Here is a 24654-nt window from a genome sequence, read left to right as displayed (position 1 = left end):
ATATATATAGAAATATATATATATATATATAAAATGATATTTTGGATGGATAATTTTGTATTTTTCCTTTTTTGTTTGTTTAGAAATTCTATTTCTATCAATAAATTTCAAATTTAAATAAAATGTAGAGCATACCAGTGTATTATAAAATAAATATCTCGAGATAAAATTACATATGTTACCAAATATAACTTCAGGGGATGTATTTATTAAAATCACAATGGAACATATAGAAGTCTATTCGATTCCGAATGTATAGTAAACGAATATGAGATAGTTGATTAAAAATATTGAGAGATGCTACTTCTCTCTCCAAAAGTACACTTATTAAGTGTGACTCTAACGAAATAATTTCTATCATAAATTTTTTACAATTTCTATAAGAATTTACATAGATATAAGAAATAACTACATAATATAAGTAGCTACATAATACGATAATACAACAACTGCATATAAAAAAATAATACAACTACTGACTTGGAATAGTCATTATAGTTACGTCAAAATAACGAAAGATGAACAAAACAAGAGAGAAAATAATAAGATTTTTAATACCTATTAAAGACTTTGGTTGCCATTATTCAGTCATTTAACTTTACTTTATATTTATATGATTGATAAAATATGCAAAAAAAAAATTTTTCCATGTAGTTTTCTTCTCTCGCATATATCGTACGGTTTACACGAGCGTGTTGTCGTATTTGTGTGTATTGTAACCCGTACAGATGTACGCGTTTCCATTTCGCGCTTTTTGGACGTTTATATTATGAAATAATCGACAAGCGTCAATCTTTGATTGTGATTGTTTGCTCTCCTCGCTACTATACATTCTGTGATTGATTCCTCGATCGGTGGTAAAATGGGCGAACATTGTCCATTCGCATAAAGCGTTGTGCATTCGTCTTGTGGCAATCTGAAAAAAATACTTTTCCCTAAATTTCAAATTCATTTGCCTAAAAAATCTGATATGCAAATTCTTTGCCAACTCTGTAATTTGCAATAAAATTTCACTCAGTTGGATTCATTATTTTTGCATCTAACAATTTAAAGATTAAAATCCTGACTTAAAAAAAACTAATCCATACGGTTTTTTTTTCACACAATATTGATATATTAATAAAATATATATATATATATATATATACACTGACGATCAAAATTATCGCATATGTAAATTTATGCAAAATTTTGCATGATTTCAAATAAGCATAACTCCGTCAAAAATGGTCGTATTTGAAAAATTTTTTTTTTATTTTAAAGCTTAAAGTCCCTACTTTGAAAAGCATTTGTTAGATTTAAAATTTCTCCTTTCCCCTTTCCGCCGTCCTTTCAAAAGTGAGGACGTGTTTCGTTTCCAAAAAATTGCATAGTTTGACGCACTCCACGGGGTGGAATAAATTTTTTTCGCCAATATCATGACAACCATCGTAAAATTTAGACTTTTCTTTGCAAATTAAAAAAAAATTGAGGTTGATACGATTTTTTTTTCGCGGAATTATGGCGTTTTAAAGTTACCCATGCATTTTTGGTAAATTACCGCCAGCATTAGCATTAGCCGATGCGCGCACACACACACACACACACACACACACACACACACACACACACACACACACACACACACACACACACATGATGCGCAAAGTCCGACCAGCAACCTCCTCCGTGGTGCGCATCGGCTAATACTAATGCTGGCGGTAATTGACCAAAAATGCATGGGTAACTTTAAAACGCCATAACTCCGCGAAAAAAAATCGTATCAACCTCAATTTTTTTTTAATTTGCAAAGGAAAGTCTAAATTTTACGATGATTGTCATGATATTGGCGAAAAAAATTTATTCCACCCCGTGGAGTGCGTCAAACTATGTAATTTTTTGGAAACGAAACACGTTTCCTCACTTTTGAAAGAGCAGCGGAAAGGGGAAAGAAAAAATTCAAAATCTGACAAATGCTTTTCAAAGTAGAGACTTTAAGCTTTAAAATAAAAGAAATATTTTTTAAATACGACCATTTTTTGACCGAGTTATGCTTATTTGAAATCATGCAAAATTTTGCATAAATTTACATATGCGATAATTTTGATCGCCAGTGTATATATATATATTTTTTTTTAAATTGTTATGTAATATATCAAATATTTACTATGTAAAGTCGATTTACCTTAATCTCATGCATTCTGGCTGCATAAATAATAGGATTGACCAAAGTCTTCAGAATAATAAGACCATTAATTACGGCGTAAATGAAGAAAGTAGTATGCACCGATATTCCATTTAATTGCAATATACAGTCATCACAGACCAACATGTACACTATTACTGCAGGCATCCAGCCAATTACGAAGCTTCCTTAAAAAGTGCATACGGTTTCGTTAAAGCTTAGGTTTTATTTAATGCAGATATATAATTTAAAGAAAATAAATTCCATATATATATTTTGTATTGCATTTGTGTTATAAAATTCTATATGATTGCAGCTTATCCTGCATAACTCTGTTTCTCTTCTTAAATTCATTATGCAATTCACTCTTTCTTACCAAGTATGTATAAAGTTGTATGGACAGCTTTAACGTTTCGTGCCATTTGCCTACAATTGTTATTCATTGCTTCTGTTGTTCTTCCACGAACAGAGGAACCTGCTCTACAAAAACGTAGTCTCGTAGCTTGATGTTTTTTTACTATGTGGAATATGTGTACGTAAATGCAGACCATTAAACCAAAGGGCCCAAAAAAAAGACTACTAAACAATATTCGAAATTGCTTGTGAGATAGAAATCTGAAAATTTTATTATATTCATATAGTAGCTTATTATTATCCTAGCATATTTTGTCGAGTTATAGCTTACTTACACAACGTACTCATAAAATATAGATTATACATATATTGTATATATACACGTAGGGCGTGCCAGACTTACCGAACCATTGATTTTACAGTAAATTCGTGATGTCATTCTGAGAAAATCCTGACAAAACATTAAAGGTGTATTTCGGAGATATAAAAGGTCAAAGTTGATCAATCCTTACGTCAAATTTTCCCGCGCTGAGGGATAACGTACGTTAAAGAAAATTTGTATATCGTGCAATGATCGACTCGAACAAGCCGATCTGAAAAAAATAAAGACTATTTGATTTTTTTATCTCCAAAATTATGACACCTTCGACGTTTTATCATTAGAATTTTCGTCTCAGAATGACGTCAGGAATCTATTGTAAGTCAATGGTTCGGTAATCTGCAACGCTCTCTCTCTCTCTCTATATATATATATATATATATATATATATATATATATATAGAAAAGCAGAAGGGAAATTTATATATATATATATATAAATTTACATAAATATAAATATTTTAACATGCAAGGTAACTCGTAATTTTACAATACAATTATATAGTTTCACAGATGTATGCAAATTAAATTATTTCTTTCCCTTCTGCTTTTCTTTATAACGTATAAAATTTCTTAAAGATCTTAACTTAGAAGGGAATTCTGTGATTGAAAAAATATTACGTGAAAAAGATCTTTATAGTAATTTTAACGATATTACACTTACACGCTTTCTTTGCATCCTTCAGATTGAAAACCGTCGTCTTCAACTAAATTAAAGTATACTGCGAAAAAAGAAATTGGTAGCACCCACAGCAGAATCAATAAAATTGTAGTATTTCTGAAAGAAAAAGAAAAATTCGGTTACGTGTCACTTAAATAGATTTTTGACGATTAAATGATATTACCTGTATGTCAGCATCGAAAGATAGTGAAGCGGTCTGAGAATACCTAAGTAATGATTGATAGCTAAAGCCGTTAGGTGAAATACAGTAATTATCACTCCTCCCAATCTCACAACTTCCAGTACCAATAAAACACAATCCATATCTAAAAGTCAATGCGATTCTTTGATTCGTTTTAATTTCTAAAACGTTTATGTTACGTTCACATACACACATACGTGCCAAATTCTACATTTACGCAGCCTGTTCTACAATGTATTGATTTGAAAATAGGCAGAAGTATTTCTATGAATATTGTTAAAAAAGTCATTACAATTAAAATTATAATTTATAATTATATATATATAATTTATATATATATATATATATATATAATATATATATATATATATATATATGTATATATATATATACATATATTAGTTCTTTTTAATCATTTATTAAAGGCTAATAAAAATCTAGTTATTTAATTTCTAAATTGAATTATATGTTTAAAGTTTGTAAACTTACAACGGGTTAATTAAAACGACCTAACTAGCCAAAATCATTTATTTATTAACACGTCGTTTCGACCATATGGTTGTGGTCCTTTTCAAATGTCAATAACGTAAATTAAGAAAAAGAAGAAAGAATACAAAGAGAGATGTATAAAGATGGAACAAATTAAACATTTTACTTGTTAAAATAAGCAATTAATAAATTGAAATTAACGCAAACAACGAGACACGTCATGGCACAATGAGTTTTTAAACGAGACTGTTTAATTTGTTCCACCTTTATACATGTCTCATTATATTCTTTCTTCTTTTTCTTAATTTACGTTAACACTTGAAAAGGACCACAACCATATGGTCGAAACATCGTGTTAATAAATAAATGATTTTGGCTAGTTAGGTCGTTTTAATTAATCCGTTGTTTATAATTGAATACTAGCGATTTTAATCTTTAACTTCTAATTTGTAAACTTACGTACGAAATACATCTATTTCTAATTAATTAACATTTAATTATGACAATGTTTCATGTCAACAGGATCTTACCTTTCAATTTAATTCCAAGACCTTTGGGTATGAAACTATTCATGATTAGTCCTATGCCTAGAACAGTGCTAGAAAAAGCATCTGCACCTAAAAATTCAGTATGATTTTTAGATAGTAATTTTTTTTCGAAAAGTGCTTTTTTATTTATAGAATTAACTAAAATTTATCGTATATATAGAATATTGTTTTCAGTACGTTTTTCAAGAGAAATCATCATCGAATTTTATCAAATATTTAAAAATATGAAATATTATTAAATTTATAAAAAAATTAGTTAAAGATATTGAAAAAAACATTATAAAAATAATTGTTAGCAATACATTATGCATAGACAGTCTCGAGAAGAAATGAATAATATGGTCATATTTGTACATGTAAATATACATAATTGAATAAAAGAATGAAAAGATATGTAATTTTATATAATCATATTAGTATGTATAACAATATCCGAAATTTGGCGCAATATGATCTTATATGATCATATCTTTATACAGAGTGTCTCGAATTTGTCAAAACTTCAGGAGCGTGTGAAGGATCGAAAACTAAGACAAAAATTATTTAGAGGTTTGCTCGTTTTTACTTCGCTTAGAAGGAAATCGAAAAAAATTATGTTGGTATATTCAAAGATGTTAGAATATGTATGTTAGAATATGTACGTGGCATATTATGGCAAGTGTAATTAATTTACTTGTAGATTTATGATGAATAATTGACTAATTCATAAGAGAAATGGAGGAATGTAAATGATACATAAATAAAATAAGCAAGGTATAATAATTCTATACGTTATCCCGTATATGTTTAGAATTCTCTAATTTTACTTCAGGAAGATTTTAATTCATTTACTTAATTCCATGCGCTACAACTTTTCATGATAAAACAAAAAAAATGTTTTCATCAAAAAATATAAAACAACACTAAAATTACTAGATTTAGCGGAAAATATTATGAAACAAAAACGAACAAATTTCTAAAGGACTTTTTGTCTTATCGGTTTATTGATCTCCTACATGCTCCCATTTTGACAATTTTAATTTCAGGACACCTTGTATAACTATATTTGTCTAAATCTGTTTATATATAAAAACAGATCTAGCCTAATATGATTATATAAAGATAAGGTCATATCACGCCAAATTCGGATATTATTATATATTATTATAGTCAGATTATCAAAATTCAGATTTAATTATATATGATCACATAAGTTCATTTTTTCGAGATCTTAAAATAAAAAATTCACAAGTAGAAATACACAATGAAACATTCTTTGTTTGGTTTCAAGTGTTTTCTTAATTTTTGTTGGTTATTTCAATTTTAACATAAATTAACTTTAAAATGCTAATTTTCCTTAAATTTTAATTATCAACATAATTAATATTGAGACTTAAAAGAAGCATACAGTTAAAAAGTTGGGATTTGATCGGATCTTTATAAACTGGATTGAAGGAGAGTCAAATACTGATCCATTTAAGGCATTAATAAAAGAAATATTATATATTTAGAGATGGATTCCTTTTTTTCATTTAAAATATAAAATGCAAAGATTGTAAAACATAAAAATTAAAGAGAGAGAAAATTAAAAAGTTTCTAAAAGATACACAATTTTCATAGTTATACGATACTTAATTTGTATGAGGCAATTTTATTATTTTAAATTAAACATTTTTATGTAAAGACAAAAATATTGATTTACCTGCTAAGCTTAAACTGATATTCAACGTCGGACTGAACGGGCGTTTTATCCAAAATGTGCTTATAAGAACTTTGATATTTATAACTATCGAAATAAAACAGAAGAGAATAAGTAGTGGTGTTCCATACAGATATAGATCGTTAACATTGTCGATTTGATTCAATACATTCGCGCTTTGCGCTGATTCATTAATTATCATCATGTTCGTGGAGTCTATTGGCATGCTCATAGATTCCATCTCCTCGGACAACGAATTATCAACTATAGCAGTGTCAGAGGTTGAAAAGTTTAACACGCTATATGTGTGGTGTTTTGCAAAAGTTTCCTTGAACTGCATAATAATATCACCATCATCATCATATTTGTTGTTATTAATGTTATATTCATCTTCCCAATAATGAATATTCATAGATCGTTTATTTCGAATAATATACTTCATGAAGTTGTGAGCATCTAAAAATTCAATAGCAACTTGTTAAGTTTTGCGCGTATTTAAGCTCTGTTTGAAAAAAAATATAATTACGTTATTAATAAGAAAATATTCAAAAATTTATTAAAAGTAAAAGATTAGAACGTAGGCAATAAGTACCTATCAAAATTATTGTAAGGATTAGGAAATATTTTTTAATGTTATAGTTATTGGAATTATTTAAAATTATATATATATATATATGTTTTATCCTAAAAATATACTCTAAGTTTGAAGTTTTATTTTTTAAAGTAAAAAAAGTAATATTAATATTTTATTATACATAATATTTTTTAATTATAATTTCATTAAATTAAAAAAGTTTGCGGAAACAAATATAAATTGGATTAATTCAGACAATATCAAAATGAATTATATACATAAACGCATTTAACGTTAAAATATCAATTATAATAAATCTATATTTATTATATCTATTTAATGTTTTTATTAATTATAATAAAGTTATAATTAATAAAAAAATTAAATAGATACATATGTTTTAACAAATATTATAATATTTAAATGAAAAGAGCTTTTCAGTAATTTTTGTCTTCAATATTATTACGGGATTTTTGCTAACATAATACATTTTAATAATATATATTATATTATTATATTATTATGCATACATTTTTTAATTCTTATTCTAGGTTAAATATAAATAACATATTTATTTATTAGAATGTAAGCGAGGATCTTAGAAGATGTATTAAATTTTGTTAAGTCTCTTACTTCCTATTCTTTAATTCCTTCGACTTTAAGAGATCTTTTGTCCATCAGTGACCCGAACTTCCAACTCAGTTCTGGAAAGTTGTTACAAAGGGGGAAATGCGACGATATATTTTAATTTTTTTAGGTTTTTTATTTCACGTTTCCTTTTCCACAAAGGAAATAAAAAATGTCGAAGAATCAATCATATCATTCATATTTAGTGATCCATATACGGAAGAATTGAAACGTGCATTAAATTTTACAAGGGAGATGTCATAACTCTCCGGAACTGATTTGATTCTCCTTAAAATATGTTGTTAAACATAAAAATCTAAGAGACACGTATTTTTTTACGTGCGCAATCTCATGTTTAAGGGATAAAACACTCCTTTGAAAAAAAATGGTATTTTCTTTTGGGGATGAAATATCGTCGAAATATAGAGATAGAAAAAAATTGTTAAATAAAAATTTAACGGCTTCAAGAATACTTTAATTTGGTAAAAAAATTATAAAATTTTGAAAAAAATTTTGGGTGGTGGGGTTTTTTTGAAAAAAATAAAAAAATTTTTTTTTATAACTTTAAAGTACTCTTCAAACCGTTAAATTTTTGTTTAACAATTTTTTTTCTATCTCTTATAATTTTGATGATATTCGACCTTAAAGGAAAATATTGTTTTTTTTTTCGAAGGGGTGTTTTACTCCTTAAACATGAGATTGCGCACGTATAAAAAAATACGTGTCTCTTAGATTTTTGCGTTTAATAACATATTTTAAGGAGAATAAAATCCGAATAGTTGAGACATGCCCCTAGTTAGTCTCACAATCAGTATTAGTGAGATCGACGTGTCAAAAATTTTTTATTCTCGGATATTCAAATCCGATAACTGCTTTAGAAAGGGATTATAATTTATGAGAAAATCTTTATCCAAGCGTGAGAATAAATCTAAGGAACGAGCCTAATCTGTAAAGAGCTAACAATAAGTACGTTATTCTCTCAAGAGCTGACGAAAGCTTGAAAATTTGCGTATCGATTATATTAAATTTTCGTGCAGTACTTCGTAATTTTTGCGACAAAATTATCTCGGTCATTGTTAAAGTTCTAATTCTTTTTCAAAGTTATTGATATTTTAGAAAGCATTTTTTAAAAGCTCATATTATTATCGTAAGAAATCAAGAAAAAAGTTATTATTTTACTGTAATTTAAATATTTTGAATATAATACAAAATGATTCTTTAAAAGATATAATCTTTTCTCTTTTTATAGATAATATACAAGATAATATACAGATAATATACAGACATATACAGATAATTCTTAATATATTAATTATAAAAAAGGAATTATAATTATTATTTCATATTATTATATTATTTTAAGTGTATATGTCGTAGGATCTTTAAATCAAATTATATACAGCACGTTTAATTAATTATTATCGTGTTATAAATATTCGTAGAAATAATTGCAAATTTCCACATATTAAAATTTATTTTGAAGTATTACGAATAAATTAAATACGAATTAGTTAAGTAAATAATTATATTGTTATATATACATATATACGATGCAGGAAATATTTTATTATTTCTCTGCTCTTTTGTTCATTATCAGTTTACATTGGCTACGAATTAATTATAACATAAATCTCATACGTATCTGTCATACAAAAAATTACTCGTATTTATTATTAATTATATCTTTCATAAATGATTTTTGATTTATCAGCATACTATATAAAATATTTTATGCGAGGTTCATTATTTTTTAATAGCAGATTTTGTAGTCCCCTTCATGTTGGAATCAATATTTTCTTTCCTCATAATATCTGAATAATTATCAATTAAAAGAAACGAGATTTTGAATCAAATAAAAAAAAATTAAAAGAAAAACATTAACATTTTTAATTGATTTCAAGTGTTCAATGAAAGTTTAATTTAATTTAATTTTAATGATAAAAAATGTATAGTATTATGCATATGATGATTAATAAATTATAATATCAGATTACTTTTTTTGGTATTTCTGGAAAATTGACTCAAAATAAGAAGAATCTGAGATAAGATATGAAATACTTCATCGATATGTAAATATAAATTTTTATTTTTATTTATAAAAATAACTTCATTATTTTATGAAAAAAATTAATTTTTTTGACTGAATTAATTTAATGCATTTTCTTTTTTATCTTTTAATGAAAAGGTTTAATAAGAAATTTATACATTATGATTTACGAAACATTTATGCTTTTCGACCTGTTTCTAACCACAATATTTTTTTATGTAATCTACTCATAAAAAACGAATGATCGAAAATGAAACAAATCTTGTGCAAATTGAAAGTAATAAATAATCTCTTGAAAAAAAAAAGAGATAAAGAGGGTTGTTTTGAAGAAAAACAGTAAATTGTAGAGTAAAAATAATAATGTCATTAGTTTAATATATATGAAACATCTAATAATATCATAAAAAGAAAACTCCAGCCGTTAATAAATTATTGCGCGTTCTAAAAGAAGATCGATTTTCTGCGACTTGAATTTTCCCACGGTGAAACAAATATTAATAAAAAACGACCAACAGCCATAAATATTTCAGGTTGAATTAAATTAGGGAACAAAGATCGTTTGTTTTTCTCAGATAATCTGTGGTATATATACTCACTCTGTATTTGTATTATATATTGCGCACTATATCAAGATCAACGTAAGATTAGTTTAATTTTCCTTTATTTTAAACTTTGAATATATGGAAACAAATTCTAGATTTCTCACGTTTTTTTTATTTTACAGATTATTAACATATTGTTTTTAATCAACGTGAATTTGTTTTTTTTAAATTCAAATAGAAAGCAATAATTTTTCAGTGTTTAGAAAATAATTATAAATCCAATTTTACGTAAAAAAATATAACATACTTTTTCATATAATTATATTTTAACTTCTACATGTTTAACTTTAACGCTATTTTGAATAGAGATCTTGTTATAAAAAGAGAAAAGTTAAAAATAGAATAGAAAGAATAGTATTTGAGCAAATTTTTCTAAGAAAGGAATGTAATCTAGTAAAATTTTATTATTTTTTTATACTCTTGAAATTAAATTTGCAAAAAAGAGTGTTTTACACATCTATGACTCCGAAACTATTGTGATGAAATATCATGACATTTTTCATTTTACATTTAACTCTGAATTATTAATTTTAAGAAAATGTTAATCTAAAATCTGAGAATATAATCCAAAGTTAACTAACAATAATCCAGAGTTGAATAAAGAAAAAAAATTTATATATATGTATATATTATACATTGTAAAAAAAAAACACACACACACACACACATATATATATATATATATATATATATATATATATATATATATATATATATATATATATTATATATATATTATATATACAATATAAAATGTAAATGTTTTTGTAAGAGAATTATAGAACGCTATTATTACATCCTGTCAATATTTCTATATTATATTTCTATATTGTATATATTTTCAATACGGATTTCGTAATAAATAACTTGATTTTTTGTAAGATGAAGAGTTGTCAGAAAAGACTGCGAATAGACTTACTCTTTCATTTCATTCAAGTTAAGATCAAGGCAAACAAACAAAAGCGAACAAACAATAAGAAAGATTGATCGCTAGTGATTCTTTACGTATTTCTGTACAAAGTGAGACAGGCGATTTTTACAATAGTAACATTTGATATAGGGCGATATATGGGAAATCGAAATAATGTCTTTCTTAATAAAAGATAAAGATACGAATAGCCTTTGAGTTTTGAGTAAATGATTGGATGAATTTTGCAAATTGTACGTCGGGGATGCAAATAGATAATAAGATATTACATTTTAGTGAATATACTTATAAGTAGACTTTGTGCTTTTCAACAACGTCTTGAATCAATGCAGATTTATTATAACATTTAATATTATAATTTTAAAAATTATAACATTAAATATTGTAATAAATAAGTGTAAATTAAATTTTCGAGATATTAAATATTAGAGAAAATTATTTTGGTTTATAACAAAACAAATATTTTGCAGTGAGTTTACCGAACATTTCGTATAGAAATATTTATTATTGAACAGGTTGTAAAGCAGATGCATATAAAGTTTAAAAAGAACTGATACACATTTAATAAAAATTTTTCTTGCTCTAATTGTTTTTTAAATTTAAAAATATAAACATTTTATTACCGCGTAGTGTAAAACTTTGCTTATAATTAGTTTACGTTTTGGGACGTAACAAAGTGTAAAATAATATGAACAATAATAAGTTTAATTAGCCGTTAACAATCAAGGGCTCGTATGAAAACATTAGAATGTAGCTATATTAGAAAGAATATATATGGACATGAGGATTTAGATTGGAGAAAGATAAATGCTACGAGAAAAATAATAGTTTTTATTTGTGCAATTAAATGATAATTAAAAGAGAAACATTCGCAAAGTTTCTGAAAACACAATGGATTAACACAATCTAACCAACTTTTATCTGTTATCATAAAAATGCTACATATAAGAGAAAATATTATTTTAACAAATGTAGTCAACTGTGGATTTTTATAATATACTTTTATAATACTTCGAATATTATTTATTAGAAGAACTGTATTTTTTGTTTTACAAATGTTTATTTTATAAATTTTAATAAAACTGAACAAATAAATTTAATTAATCTCGTGTGTGTATTATATTTTGAAATTGGGTAATACTTTTTAGAAATATTTACCAGATTGTTTAAACGTGTGATCGATCTCTTGTATTTTATTGACAAATTTTATTGTGTATAATAATCACATAAACATTTTGATATCAATAAATAAAATATAATATTCGGTTAAAAACATCGGATATTTTGGAAGCGGTAAAATCACGATATTTTTGAATTTATTTGAACAATAAATTTCTTTATTCTGATATTTACAATCTCAACGTGGAGATATTTTAAAGAATCGAACAACCGATCGAACAACTTCCTATAAATCGTATTAAATTTGTTAAAAGCCGTTGTCGTCTACCGATACTTGTTGTAAACTCGCAGGACCCTTCTTCCTTGTTTCATTTCAGTATTACTGTAAGAGCAGCGCACGTCTTGTAGGTGATAAATATCCTCCCAAGGGTAAATGATACGTAGTTTAGATGAAGGAGGAATCGATAAACTTCGTTACTTTGATGCGTAAAATACATACGCATGTCTTTGTAATGGATGGTTCAGATAAGGATGGGTCAGTGACGCGATGCTATTTTAATAAGAATCTACATTTTGCATTGTCATTTCTTGGCTTTTTACTCACTATTTGAAAAATACGATCGGCATTAACTGCTTATTAAAATGCGAAAGACTGAAATTTAATGTATGTAATTCATATATTAATAGAATTAATAGAATATATAATCCATTTCAAATCATCAGTTAAATGCGATTTTTATTAAGCTGATATAAAAGATAAGATTATTCTACATTTTCAACGATTCTCTTACAAAAACGGTATTATTCACACACGCAAATTGAGAGAGAGAGAGAGAGAGAGAGAGAGAGAGAGAGAGAGAGAGAGAGAGAGAGAGAGAGAGAGAGTTAAAATTTGTATTTTTTGCCTTTAATATAATTATTTCCAACATTTGGAAATAAATCTTTTACTGTTAAAGTTAGACTTCGTATTAATTTTGAAGTTGCAGTACTAGGTAAAAATAATATTTTTTAAAATGTTTAATTTTGTTTAGTTTTGTTAAATAATTTAAAATATTCGTATTCATTAGAAATCGTATTTATATATTTATTATCTTTTTTAGATGAGTTGTACATATTTCATTTATTACAATATTTAATGTTGATGATAACATGTTATTTATATTACAGCGCTGAAGTTGTGCGTTCAATTTTCCTCATATTCCCATTTCCATATCTCTCGACAATATATCTCTTTTTTTTTCTGGGCCTGCAGCAATTTTGGTAAAATTATGAATACATTCTCTCTCTGTCAGATTTTTATGATTATTACAGAATGGTAAATTGCAAGCGAGTAACTGCGTATTTTATTACGCGATAATTTGTATAAATTGTAAAAGCCAAGTAAATGCTTTTGTCGCAAGTAGGAATTAGAAAAAAAAGTTATAAAGGAGAGGTAATTTTTTTCGATCCTTCCTTCTTTAATAGATAAAAAATAGGTCTTGCTTGATTAGTCCTATGACATTTCTAATGAATACGAATAAATATACGTTCTAACGATTTTATATCTCGTCTACATGCGCGTACATAATTAATTCTATTACACTTAAGATTGCCCTGCAATATCTTAATGAACAGTCTGAAGACTATACCACCTGCCACTTTTGCACGACTTTATATAGATTGATAATATATTGAATCGTCATTTTAAATAATGAAATAAATCAGATAATTTTTAATCAGCTATGCTTTTAATCTTCCAAGCACATTTTATATATTCGAATTCATTTGAAATGAAAATATTATAGTCTTACAAATAATCTCTCTTTTTCTTATACAGGATACAAAATTGTTTAAATAGGTATTTACACGTTTATACTTCAAGAAAAGGATTCTAAAAGATATACGTGCAACATCCAGAATTTCTAACTAAAATCGCTTTGGATTTAATTTCAATTTAACTCTAATAGAAAAAGTATATTTTATAAATATATAATATATAAAATTCCGAGAGAGAGAGAGAGAGAGAGAGAGAGAGAGAGAGAGAGAGAGAGTGAGAGTGTCAACTTCTCTCTCAGACTAGATAAGACTAAAATAAACATAGTTATTCAAATATGTAAATTTATACAAGTTGCTATGCTTTCTTATTTTCTAAGAATAGATAATTTAAGATGCAGTAAGTAAAACATCATCGATCTTCTATTATACACAGATCGTTTCGCCGGAACAGAATTTTTCAATCAAAATTTTATTATGAAAATTTATATTTTATCTTTGAAAGATTTTATTTTGTCTTTAAGACAAAAAAGGATAATATTTCATTTCTGACATGACTGGATGTGAATCTGAAAAGACAAAATAAATTAACTTCGTCCTGAGTTTCAATCCCTATCCTGAAAATATCTTGGACGTTATAGAAAAAATAAGATAGATACATCAGTAGATATGACAGTGGTCATATATATCTTGAAAAACTCTCTTTAGATCATGCGAGATAACTTGTGTGAAGTAACTCAAGGATATTATGATTTCCAACAAGACATCTTGGAAAAAATCAAATAAATCTCCTTTCGTTTTTTTGTAGGTCGTTGATTCAAACTCATTGATGCGTGTTATATAGAAAGTTGCAAGTTATATTTCTCTTTGATACTACTTTCTATGCTAAATTTATATAAAAGTTTTAGATTAATACTTTTTTTGCAAAAAACATTACCTATTCCTTTGTGTATTATTTTTGGTCACTCAATGAAACTTAGTTTTTATCGTCATTGAAATATACTAATATTTTCTTAGAGCTTGCTTTATATCAACGGTAAGAAAGATTGATACGTGTTTTGCTTGAAAGTTCTAACAGCCGAGGGCGCAAAGTTCTCTTTTTGTTTTTCGCAATTTCCACTCGAACATGGATGTGATATCATCGACATATGTTGCATCTTGTATGATCAATGATTTGAAGGGTCTTTTCATATCTCTCTGATGAAATTAGGGTGCCATTTATTAGAATAAATAAAAACACACTTGTTTCCACAAATATAAATGTGAAGAAAAGATCCAAAATGAGAGAAGACAAGTATGTGTGTCATGTGTATATATGTATGGTAATATATGGATATGAAAGAGATGGATTTTTTCGTATCGTTTTCGTTTGTATTATTTACTCGCACATGCATGCAATGAATGACCAGAAAATTTCTTTTACGCGTCACGAAAAAATATACGCAATAAAATATATTTGCCAAATCATTGGATCAATAAAATGGAGTGCAAATGTACTGAAAATATAAGTGAACCATTCATTCTCATGCCGGAAGTTAAAATATTTATTATTTCTTGCGGAGTCCTACTTCTATCTTTTATATTATTTTTTAATGACTGAATTTTCTGATCAATTATTTCTCATTCTGTATATCCAAACAAGTTAGTGGGTTTTAGATTATTTCTTAATTCAAGATTAATTCTTAAATAAGGATTAATTATTTTTATAGCAAATAGCACAAATTTTTTTAGTCCTTGACGTTTTATATATATCTTTAAATTGTATTAATATTTACTTGATATTAATGTGGGAGTATAACTTTATTCTCCACATTTGTTGTTCAGTTTAAAAAAAAACGTAATTCTTAAATAGTTAACTATTAAAGAATTACGTTTTTTTTTAAACTGAACAACAAATGTGGAGAATAAAGTTATACTCCCACATTAATATCAAGTAAATATTAATACAATTTAAAGATATATATAAAACGTCAAGGACTAAAAAAATTTGTGCTATTTGCTATAAAAATAATTAATCCTTATTTTTGTAAGAAAATATTGACATTGAATGAGTCAAAAAATTTATCGTTAACATTTAATGTTAATAAAGAAATGTAACATTTTATATAAATAGGAAATTTATATACATATATACATAGAAAATGTTTTGAAAAAATAAAAAGATAAAATATATAAAAGAAAAATTATAAATTCCTACATGTAATAAAATATTTTTTTTGCGTTTTTTGCTTTCAAATAAATGTTTGTACCATCTGTTAAGAACATTTGTTTTACTTTTGGTTAAAATGGTCCATTAAATACATCTGGAACAGGCATAAAGCTTTGGTGAAAATTAGAGTGGTATCTTTAAAAAATGGGGTGAGAATAACTGTGAAAATTCTCGTCCGCCGGTACGAATATAAATGTACCTAATTTAGTTTAATCTTTGAGAAGTTTTTTCTCAAAAATTACGATATATTTACACTCCTTAATCTGTTGGTGGCTGAAATTTTATTCTCAGTCTAATTTATATGAATCAAAGAATCATAATACATTTTTTCGGAAATTTAATTTTTTGCACTTTTAAATCATTCAGATACTATTTTAAATTTTATACCAAATAATATACTATAAAGTAATTATTGAAGGATAATTATTATTCTAACATAAGAATAAAAGACATAATATATGTAAAAATAATTCATTTTATATTGATTAGATTTTTTATTGATTCAATCGCATGAAGAAAAAAAAATATATATATATAAATATTTTTTTTTAATGTGATTGAATTAATAAAAATTTATGAAATCAATGTTATTTTAAATAAAATATATGTACATAAGCAGATTTGTTTTTTATATGTGTAACAAAAATAAACAGAAAACACAAAAATTTGAAAATTATCTAAAACTGGTTACACATTTTTTATTTTTTTTATTATAAATTAATTAAAAATTAATTATTTTATTTAAATTAAATTTCTTTATTATTTATTTTTATTGCTTAAACTTCCATTCTTGTATTTATTTAAAAAGATATTTTTAATATTATACAAGTTTTTAATATCATAAAAATTATTATCACAAAAGAATAATAATATTTGTAACAGAGTGGATAGTAATTAGTCAATTAATAAATCAAAAATACAAGTATATATAATGTAATTAAAGTTTAATTAATCGAAGCTAATTGCGATATGCGATATACAATGCATTTAATACATATTGCAACAAATTTACATTAATTTTGATATACAATACAAATACCTAAAACCGAGTGTGATATCTACGATAATTCCGCACGCAAAAATAATTTAATATTATTTAGAAAATACGAGCATTGTTGTGCATTATTTTAGAGTGGGTATACATTAATGAATGAACGCGGAAACGAAGAGTGAACGTGAACGTTTGGACATTCGCATTCACGTTCATAAGTTGTTTGTTCCTTTTCTTGATTGCACAGAATACTAGCATTCGACCAGATTCGATGTTTGCTACAGTAAATTGAGATTTTAATATAATACATAAAAAAAGTAATTAGAATGAAACGTTTGCGTTTACTATTCGTTCGGTGTTCATTCGCTAGGTGTATATCCAGCTTTACGCGAATTGCACGTTAATGCAATTTAAAAGTGATTAATGTATAGGGAATTTAATAAAAAAATTGATTGTTTGTCCATGATTAGATTTATAAATATGTGTGTGCATGCAATACACGTTAAATATGTCACGCACATGTAACACTCATACTCACATGAAGTTTTCTTTCGTACTTATCAAGGTACTTTTAATCTGTTTTCGCGCTATTATCACCGTTTTCATGTAATTGTTATCACACAATTTTACTATCTTCTTATTATGTTTATGGAAATACGATGTAACATCGAGGGCCCGGAATGATAGACTGAAGGATTTTCGCGTACTCTTCGGTTAAATCCTTTCGAAATTTATCACGCGCAGGCTCATGACGTGTCAGGCGCAGAACGCGAATGTCGCTCTTAGAAAAAAACACTTTGACGTGAAGCAAAAGAAAAAAAAAGAACTGATCCTTTAATAATGATAAGCGTCGATGATGTGGAAGATTAAAATGCATCCTACGCACATTCGTTATCGTCAGTTTCTCGAGAATACCTGAACTTCGGAACCGAGAAATATTGATCGCTCTAGACTTTAAACTTATGATTTATATGATTATGTACGACATCATTATTGATGTGTTATTATATTTTAATGACATTCTTTTAATAAAAAAATTCCTGAAAAATGTCGAAAGAATTTATAGAATTTTTAAATAATCAATGATTAGAAATCATATAATAAATCCCGCTTTTTAGAATAAAATTTTATTCTTTAATTATTCTTTAATTAATTTTAGATGGAAAATTTTAATTTGGGAATTAGCTGAAGGCAAACATACGAAGCGTAAAATAGCGGTAATACATGAGCGTAAAAAAGTTTAAAAACACAATTACAATATTTTTTTATTGATACAATTGATTTTTTTACGATTTGAGGTAAATTTTTGCTTTAACGAAACATTTGCTCGAAAAGTGGTTTATTATATATATATAACCACTTTTCGAGCTTTATTTAAAAATGCACCTGATTTTTATTTAGTCCGATTTCTCTATTAGTAGATCTTATATTGTTTGTATACACACATACACACACACGTACTAAATAAGGATCAAGTACAATAAATTAAGTGTAAATTATTTCTTTTCTGTTGGCATGGCATTGAAACTTTAGTTAGTTTCACAGAAAGGAAGCGGAATATATCGCGTGACTTTGCACTAGTAATCGGGTTTAAGTTTGACCCGAAGAACGAGCTAGCTTTTCCGCGCTTCTCCGTATATCTTTACTCTCGGTTAACTTCCTGTGAATACCTCAAGAACATTGATAGAATATTTAAGAAGATTTGATAGAATTTGCACGTGCGAAAGCTAATTAAATCTAATTATATTATACTCAATGCTCTTGATTTTTCGAATGCTATTTGCACAGTGGTTTAACTATATTTCTTGTAAATATGAATTTAATAGTGATAAGTTTTGTATATAGTTTTATTCTTAATTTCTCTCTCTCTTTCTTTCTCTCTGTATATGTGTATGTGTGTGTCCTTTTTATCTCGGACTACGTTTCTTCAGATAATTTTTTTTATATAATGCAATATTTTCTTATACTTAATTAAACAAAAAACATGATGTTGTATTTTTTTAAATAATTTACGTATTATAAACGTTTGATTTATAAAATGTTTTACGTACATGATATAATCTCAGTCTTTTAATCTTCGTATGGCGGATTATTTTTAAGATTTAAGGGATAAAAAATATATTTTTTTTTTCAGTTATGTATTGATGTCATATTTTAAAGAGACTATTATTAGGATTTATATCACGATCAATATTCATGCTTCTTATAAAAGACAAGATCTAAATCTTTATTAACTTTATTGACTTTACTCTAATTTTATTTACTAACATGTTAATCAATTTCGGAATGCATAAAGGTTTTGTTTCGTTCCTTTTTCTATAGGTATCATCTTACGTTATATTATTTTCTTCCAAACCATTTTTCAAGCCAAAATGTCGCGAAACCCTTACAAAGCCTGATCGTGACACATCAATGAATTTTGTTGAAGAAAAGGGGAAATAGTTAAAATGTTATTTTTCATTCAAAGTGATTTAAGTTTAAGATTAATATTGGAGGTACGAAACTCATGGCGCTTTCACAAAATAAGTATGATGAGAGAACACTGCGTAAAATTTAATCGAAATGCTAGTGCCTCTGGGGTTAGAATTTCTATTTCGAGATTGGGTGCCCAACGTAGGCGTATATAATCCAGATTGATCGAGAAAAAGTAATTTACGCCATCGTAACGACTAGCTATTTCTTGATTTACAAGATCTATTTATAGATTATTTCTTCCGCTTCTCTAATGACCAATCTAATAATATCAATAATAGATATTACGATAATATATATATTATTCGCTATTTGTTTGCGCTTTGCTAGATATCTATCTAAATTTCAGTATAATCACATGGTGTAATTTATAACTTAATAACAGAAAATCACGCAGATGTTTATTCTATCCCATTTGCGTTATTAAATAAGTTTTCAACATAAACATAATTTTTTAATTTATTTAACAATTTTATTTAATTTTTTATTAATTAAAATTAATTATGCAAACAATAATTATTATGTGCAGATTTTTAATTTAAAAAAATAAAAAATACACATATACATTTTCAGCTTTATATATGTATATTGACATTTATTTTTATTATGATATGGCATTTATTTAAATATTTATAGGCAATTACTCTTTATATAAATATCGGAATTAATATTAGCTATTCTATTTCTGCAAAACATCTTGTCAGATGTAAAAATTGAAGAGTAACGTTAATACGAATTTTTCTATTCTATATATTTCTATAAGTTTATTGCGCGACTTAAAAATACACAAACATTTTGGAGAAAAAAATTTTTTTTAAATATCACATGTTACTTTAACATGGGATAATCGATCATGTCTCGGAAGACCTTTACTTTATAAAGTGGTTTTTACAGATACTTTTGAGACTTACCATGACATTATTGTTGGACAGTTGATACATAATGTATTTGTTAATGCGCTGTGTGTATAACGATGTCCGTTGGGAATTGAATAATCTTATAATCCACATTTGATGTACGATGAATTGATTTTGCTCGACTTTTTTTCAATTCAATCGTAGCATATTTAGCAAGTAAATTTTAATCATAACACACCATTTCTTGCAATTATTCGTGACATGTTAAAAACCAACGCACTAACAATAAACGAAAGAATATAAAAATGATGGATGGAATCGACATGATCATATTTGTCCCGACTCTTGTTTCAGAGTATACATATACGTCTTCAACATGTGGTGAAAAAAGAGACCGCAATGATTAGTTATCTATATATAAAGACATTATATATAATATATGAGACAAAAGGTGAAATAGAACTAAACGAAGATAATTCCTGCCATCATCAAACAATTGATTAAATTTTAACGTAACGTTTATTAGAGCGAAATTGAAATATTAAAGACATAGTTAATTATTCGCGATTAATGCTACAGTAAAAACCACTAATGTACGCTCAATCTATTAAATACGCTCTCTACATGTGAGTTATTTTGGATTTGTGTCAATGTTTTTACAGTATTGTTATAAGGCGTATTACTACTATACTACTTATACTTCCCCTTCAAGAAGCTACTCTTTTCAAGTATTAAGCTTTTCCTCCATCACGGTATATCCGTGAGAGGGTTTTTTTATATAACTTTTAATAATATATAATTTGTAATTTGTTAATAATATCTCAAATAAAAATTTGAGAGATAAATATTATGCCTTTATTGTATTTTATCAATGAATACAAGTTAAAATTAAAAGTACATATTTGTCAATATTAATATTCAAAAATAATAATTAGATTTGCCGTTTGCTTACATGAAAGATATGCTTTTATTACATTTTAATATATGAATAAATATACAAGTTAAAATTAAAGATAAATATTAATATTTGAAAACTCGCAAAAATTTAAAGAACACCTTATTTTAAAAAAATAGGTAAAATTCAGTCAGTAACTTCGTTAAAAATGAATAAAATTTAAATCTAAAAAAGGAGTTTTAAAGGTTAAAATCTCTAACGAAAGATTACTATTATTTGTTTTCTATAAGTTCGAATTTTTATATGTAAAAACTACGAAGCTGAACAAAATGGGAAATTTTGTTTTCATTTTGTCTGTTATGTGCCAAAAAATTGAAAATTTTCGATTTTCTAATGAAAAAGCTGAAATTTTTCTCTATAAAATTTTTTTTTTTTAAATGTTTCTAATTGTATTCTATTGTAAGATTTTTTTATTGCGTTATCACGGATTAAATAATGATTTTTGACTTTGTACTTACATACTCGTAACTTCGTTAAAAGTCATCATATATTGCAATTTAAAAAACAGATTTTTAAGACTGAAACTTTACTCCATCGAAGTAAAATTTCCAAATTCTTTTAAACGTTTAGGACATGATATAAATAAATGAAAATAACGTATAAATTAATGATTTTTATGTACTATTAAATATCTTGAATTTGAAAAAAATTTGCCAAATAACTATTTTTTTATGGCCACTATTTAGCAAAATGTACAAGAAATTGTGGAATTGGTTAATTTAGTAAAATAAGAATGATAAAATTCAATTAATATTAAAAAAATTATTTTTCAGCTCACTGACGCTTCATTAATCTTTGCTAAGTGTCAGCAAAGCTAAAAAAAAATTTTTTTTAGTTTTTTTATCGAAATTTGAGAAAATATTGGCGTAATTTGTAGCGCAAATCCAAATGTGTATTTTTCTCAAAGTATGCTTCGGATAATACTAGTATTTTTTTTATATTGATAAAAAACCTAAAAAGAAATTTTTTTGTTCTTGCTGATACTTATTGTTAGTAAAAATAGTGTCAATCACAGGAAATTATTTTAACGTTAATAAAATTTTATTTTGCTTTAATTTTTGCAGGAGTTTATAATTATAGATTTATTAATTGATAGATTTTGATTGAATAATTTTTGGATGAGCATTAATATCTTAAATATCATAAGAAAATATATGTTTTCCATTGTATAAATTGATAAATTTAATGTAATAAATAAATTTAATATAATACAATAAAATAAATTTTTATTTTATTCATATTTAATGTGTAATGCAACAAAATGCAAAATATTCTATTTTTTGAATTTTAAATTAATTATTAACGATTAATGTATTTACTGTTTCTCATTATTTTAATTCGTTTTAATTTTGATTTGATTATTTTAATTGATTTTTAATGACAATTTGTCTTACTATTTGATGTAAATATCAAATTACATTTAAATCTGTGAAAAATTAAAAATATCGAAATATATTTAATTTCAAGTATCTGTACTTTACTGCTCGAGTGTCGTCAAGTGAATGATAACAATGTTATACCATGTAAACAATAACATTATTAAGGTTTATACTCCCCCCCCCCCCCACTCAAGGCCATACAGAGTGAATTTATTACCGAAATATTTTATATATCATACAGGATAATTCAGAACTATTTAAGGTGAGTTCTTCATCCCTAAATAAGAAAAAAATGTCATATACATCTCCGGAAATTCTTGGTTTATGAGTATAATCGAAAGATTATATTCAATGATAAAAACACCGTCATATTATATTTTAGTTCAAACTGACAGAAGACATTTACAATGATACATGACCAATGTAATAAATCTTCAGTTCAATTGTTTATCTATTCACAATTTCCAAGAAATACTGATCAAAATGATTTATTATAATTCATCAGACATTTCTGGATATAGAAATGATTATATAATCTTGCTTAATAAGACGAATGACGCAATACATCACCTCGTCAAATACGATATGATTTGAGGTAAATCTCCGTGCAAATAAAAAATTTATAATATATATATATATAATTTTTCTCTATATTATTGTTAAGACATGGTCGTTTGTTGTCATTCGAGCGGCAACTTGATCGAATAGGTAGTGATGCAAAACGCTTCATATATTGTCGAATTCTTCTTCTAAACGCGAACATGATCAGAAAATCATTTATTACGATTATTATCATCAGCAATTAACTTTCATAATACAAACTGTATTGTGATGATAGATCTTTATCGAAGTGCGTATTCCGGGATCATTTGTTATATATTTGAATCAATTCGAATATTATATTATTAGATTAGCGAAAAAAACCTAAAATATAGAAATATATTTTATTTCATATAAATATATAATAAATGATTATATACGGAATACGCACTTCGATAAAGATCTGTCATTATACAGTTTGTATCATGAAAGTTTATGAAAATTAATCGTTGATGATAATAATTGTAACGAATGTTTTTTGTGATCTTGTCACGTTCGCGTTTAGAAGAGGAATTCGACAATATATGGAGCATTTCGCACCACTATCTTTTCGATCAAGTCGCCGCTCGAATGACAACAAACGACCGTACGTCTTAACAATAATATAGAGAAAAACGATAGCTAACTATCATATAATAATATGTCTTATCCCCCTTGAAAATATACAACATTTTGTAATATAAATTTAGGTTGAATATTTTATGTATATTCTTATTTCAAATTAATTTCGATGATTGAGCCAATAATTGCATACATATAAAATTTATTAAAAAATTTAGTTTGATCATAAAAGAAACTATTTGTGAAAATTATTGTATATATATATATATATATATATATATATATATACACACATATATATATGATCAGTGAAATATTATTGATCTAATAAATGTTAATAAATATTATATATATACATATATGTACATATATGCATATATATAATATTTATTAACATTTATTAGATCATTAATATTTTACTGATCATCATCTATTAAATAATAATGTTAAATTGTTTAAAGTTGATTTACTTTTCGCCTATCCTTATTTCTAGAAAACTGTCTGCA

General features: G+C 25.8%; 2 protein-coding genes across 2 annotated transcripts in view; one reads left to right on the top strand and one right to left on the bottom strand.

Annotated features, from left to right (window-relative positions):
* Window positions 1-24654, top strand: part of LOC140662904 (glycosyltransferase 25 family member) — a 30383-nt gene that overhangs the window by 3543 nt on the left and 2186 nt on the right. The gene's annotated exons all lie outside the window — the stretch shown is intronic.
* Window positions 130-23997, bottom strand: LOC140663178 (uncharacterized). The gene is made up of 8 exons (XM_072887156.1): window positions 23979-23997; window positions 6479-6931; window positions 4780-4935; window positions 3743-3884; window positions 3562-3675; window positions 2541-2779; window positions 2165-2352; window positions 130-916 (listed from the first exon to the last, which is right to left on the bottom strand). Exons 1-8 carry the CDS (start codon window positions 23995-23997, stop codon window positions 683-685), a joined length of 1545 nt encoding a protein of 514 aa, XP_072743257.1. The 3' UTR covers window positions 130-682.

The sequence above is a fragment of the Anoplolepis gracilipes genome, chromosome 2 (assembly GCF_047496725.1).
Source record: "Anoplolepis gracilipes chromosome 2, ASM4749672v1, whole genome shotgun sequence".
Lineage (NCBI taxonomy): Eukaryota > Metazoa > Arthropoda > Insecta > Hymenoptera > Formicidae > Anoplolepis > Anoplolepis gracilipes.
This window is presented reverse-complemented; position numbering and strand designations above follow the sequence as displayed.

What these genes read in the sequence shown, in the direction of transcription:
- LOC140663178 (XM_072887156.1), bottom strand. An exon ending in TATCAGTTTAAGCTTAGCAG is followed by an intron (nt 4,936 to 6,478) that starts GTAAATCAATAT and finishes GATAAATTTTAG; the next exon opens with TTAATTCTATAAATAAAAAA. An exon ending in TCTTGGAATTAAATTGAAAG is followed by an intron (nt 3,885 to 4,779) that starts GTAAGATCCTGT and finishes ATTGACTTTTAG; the next exon opens with ATATGGATTGTGTTTTATTG.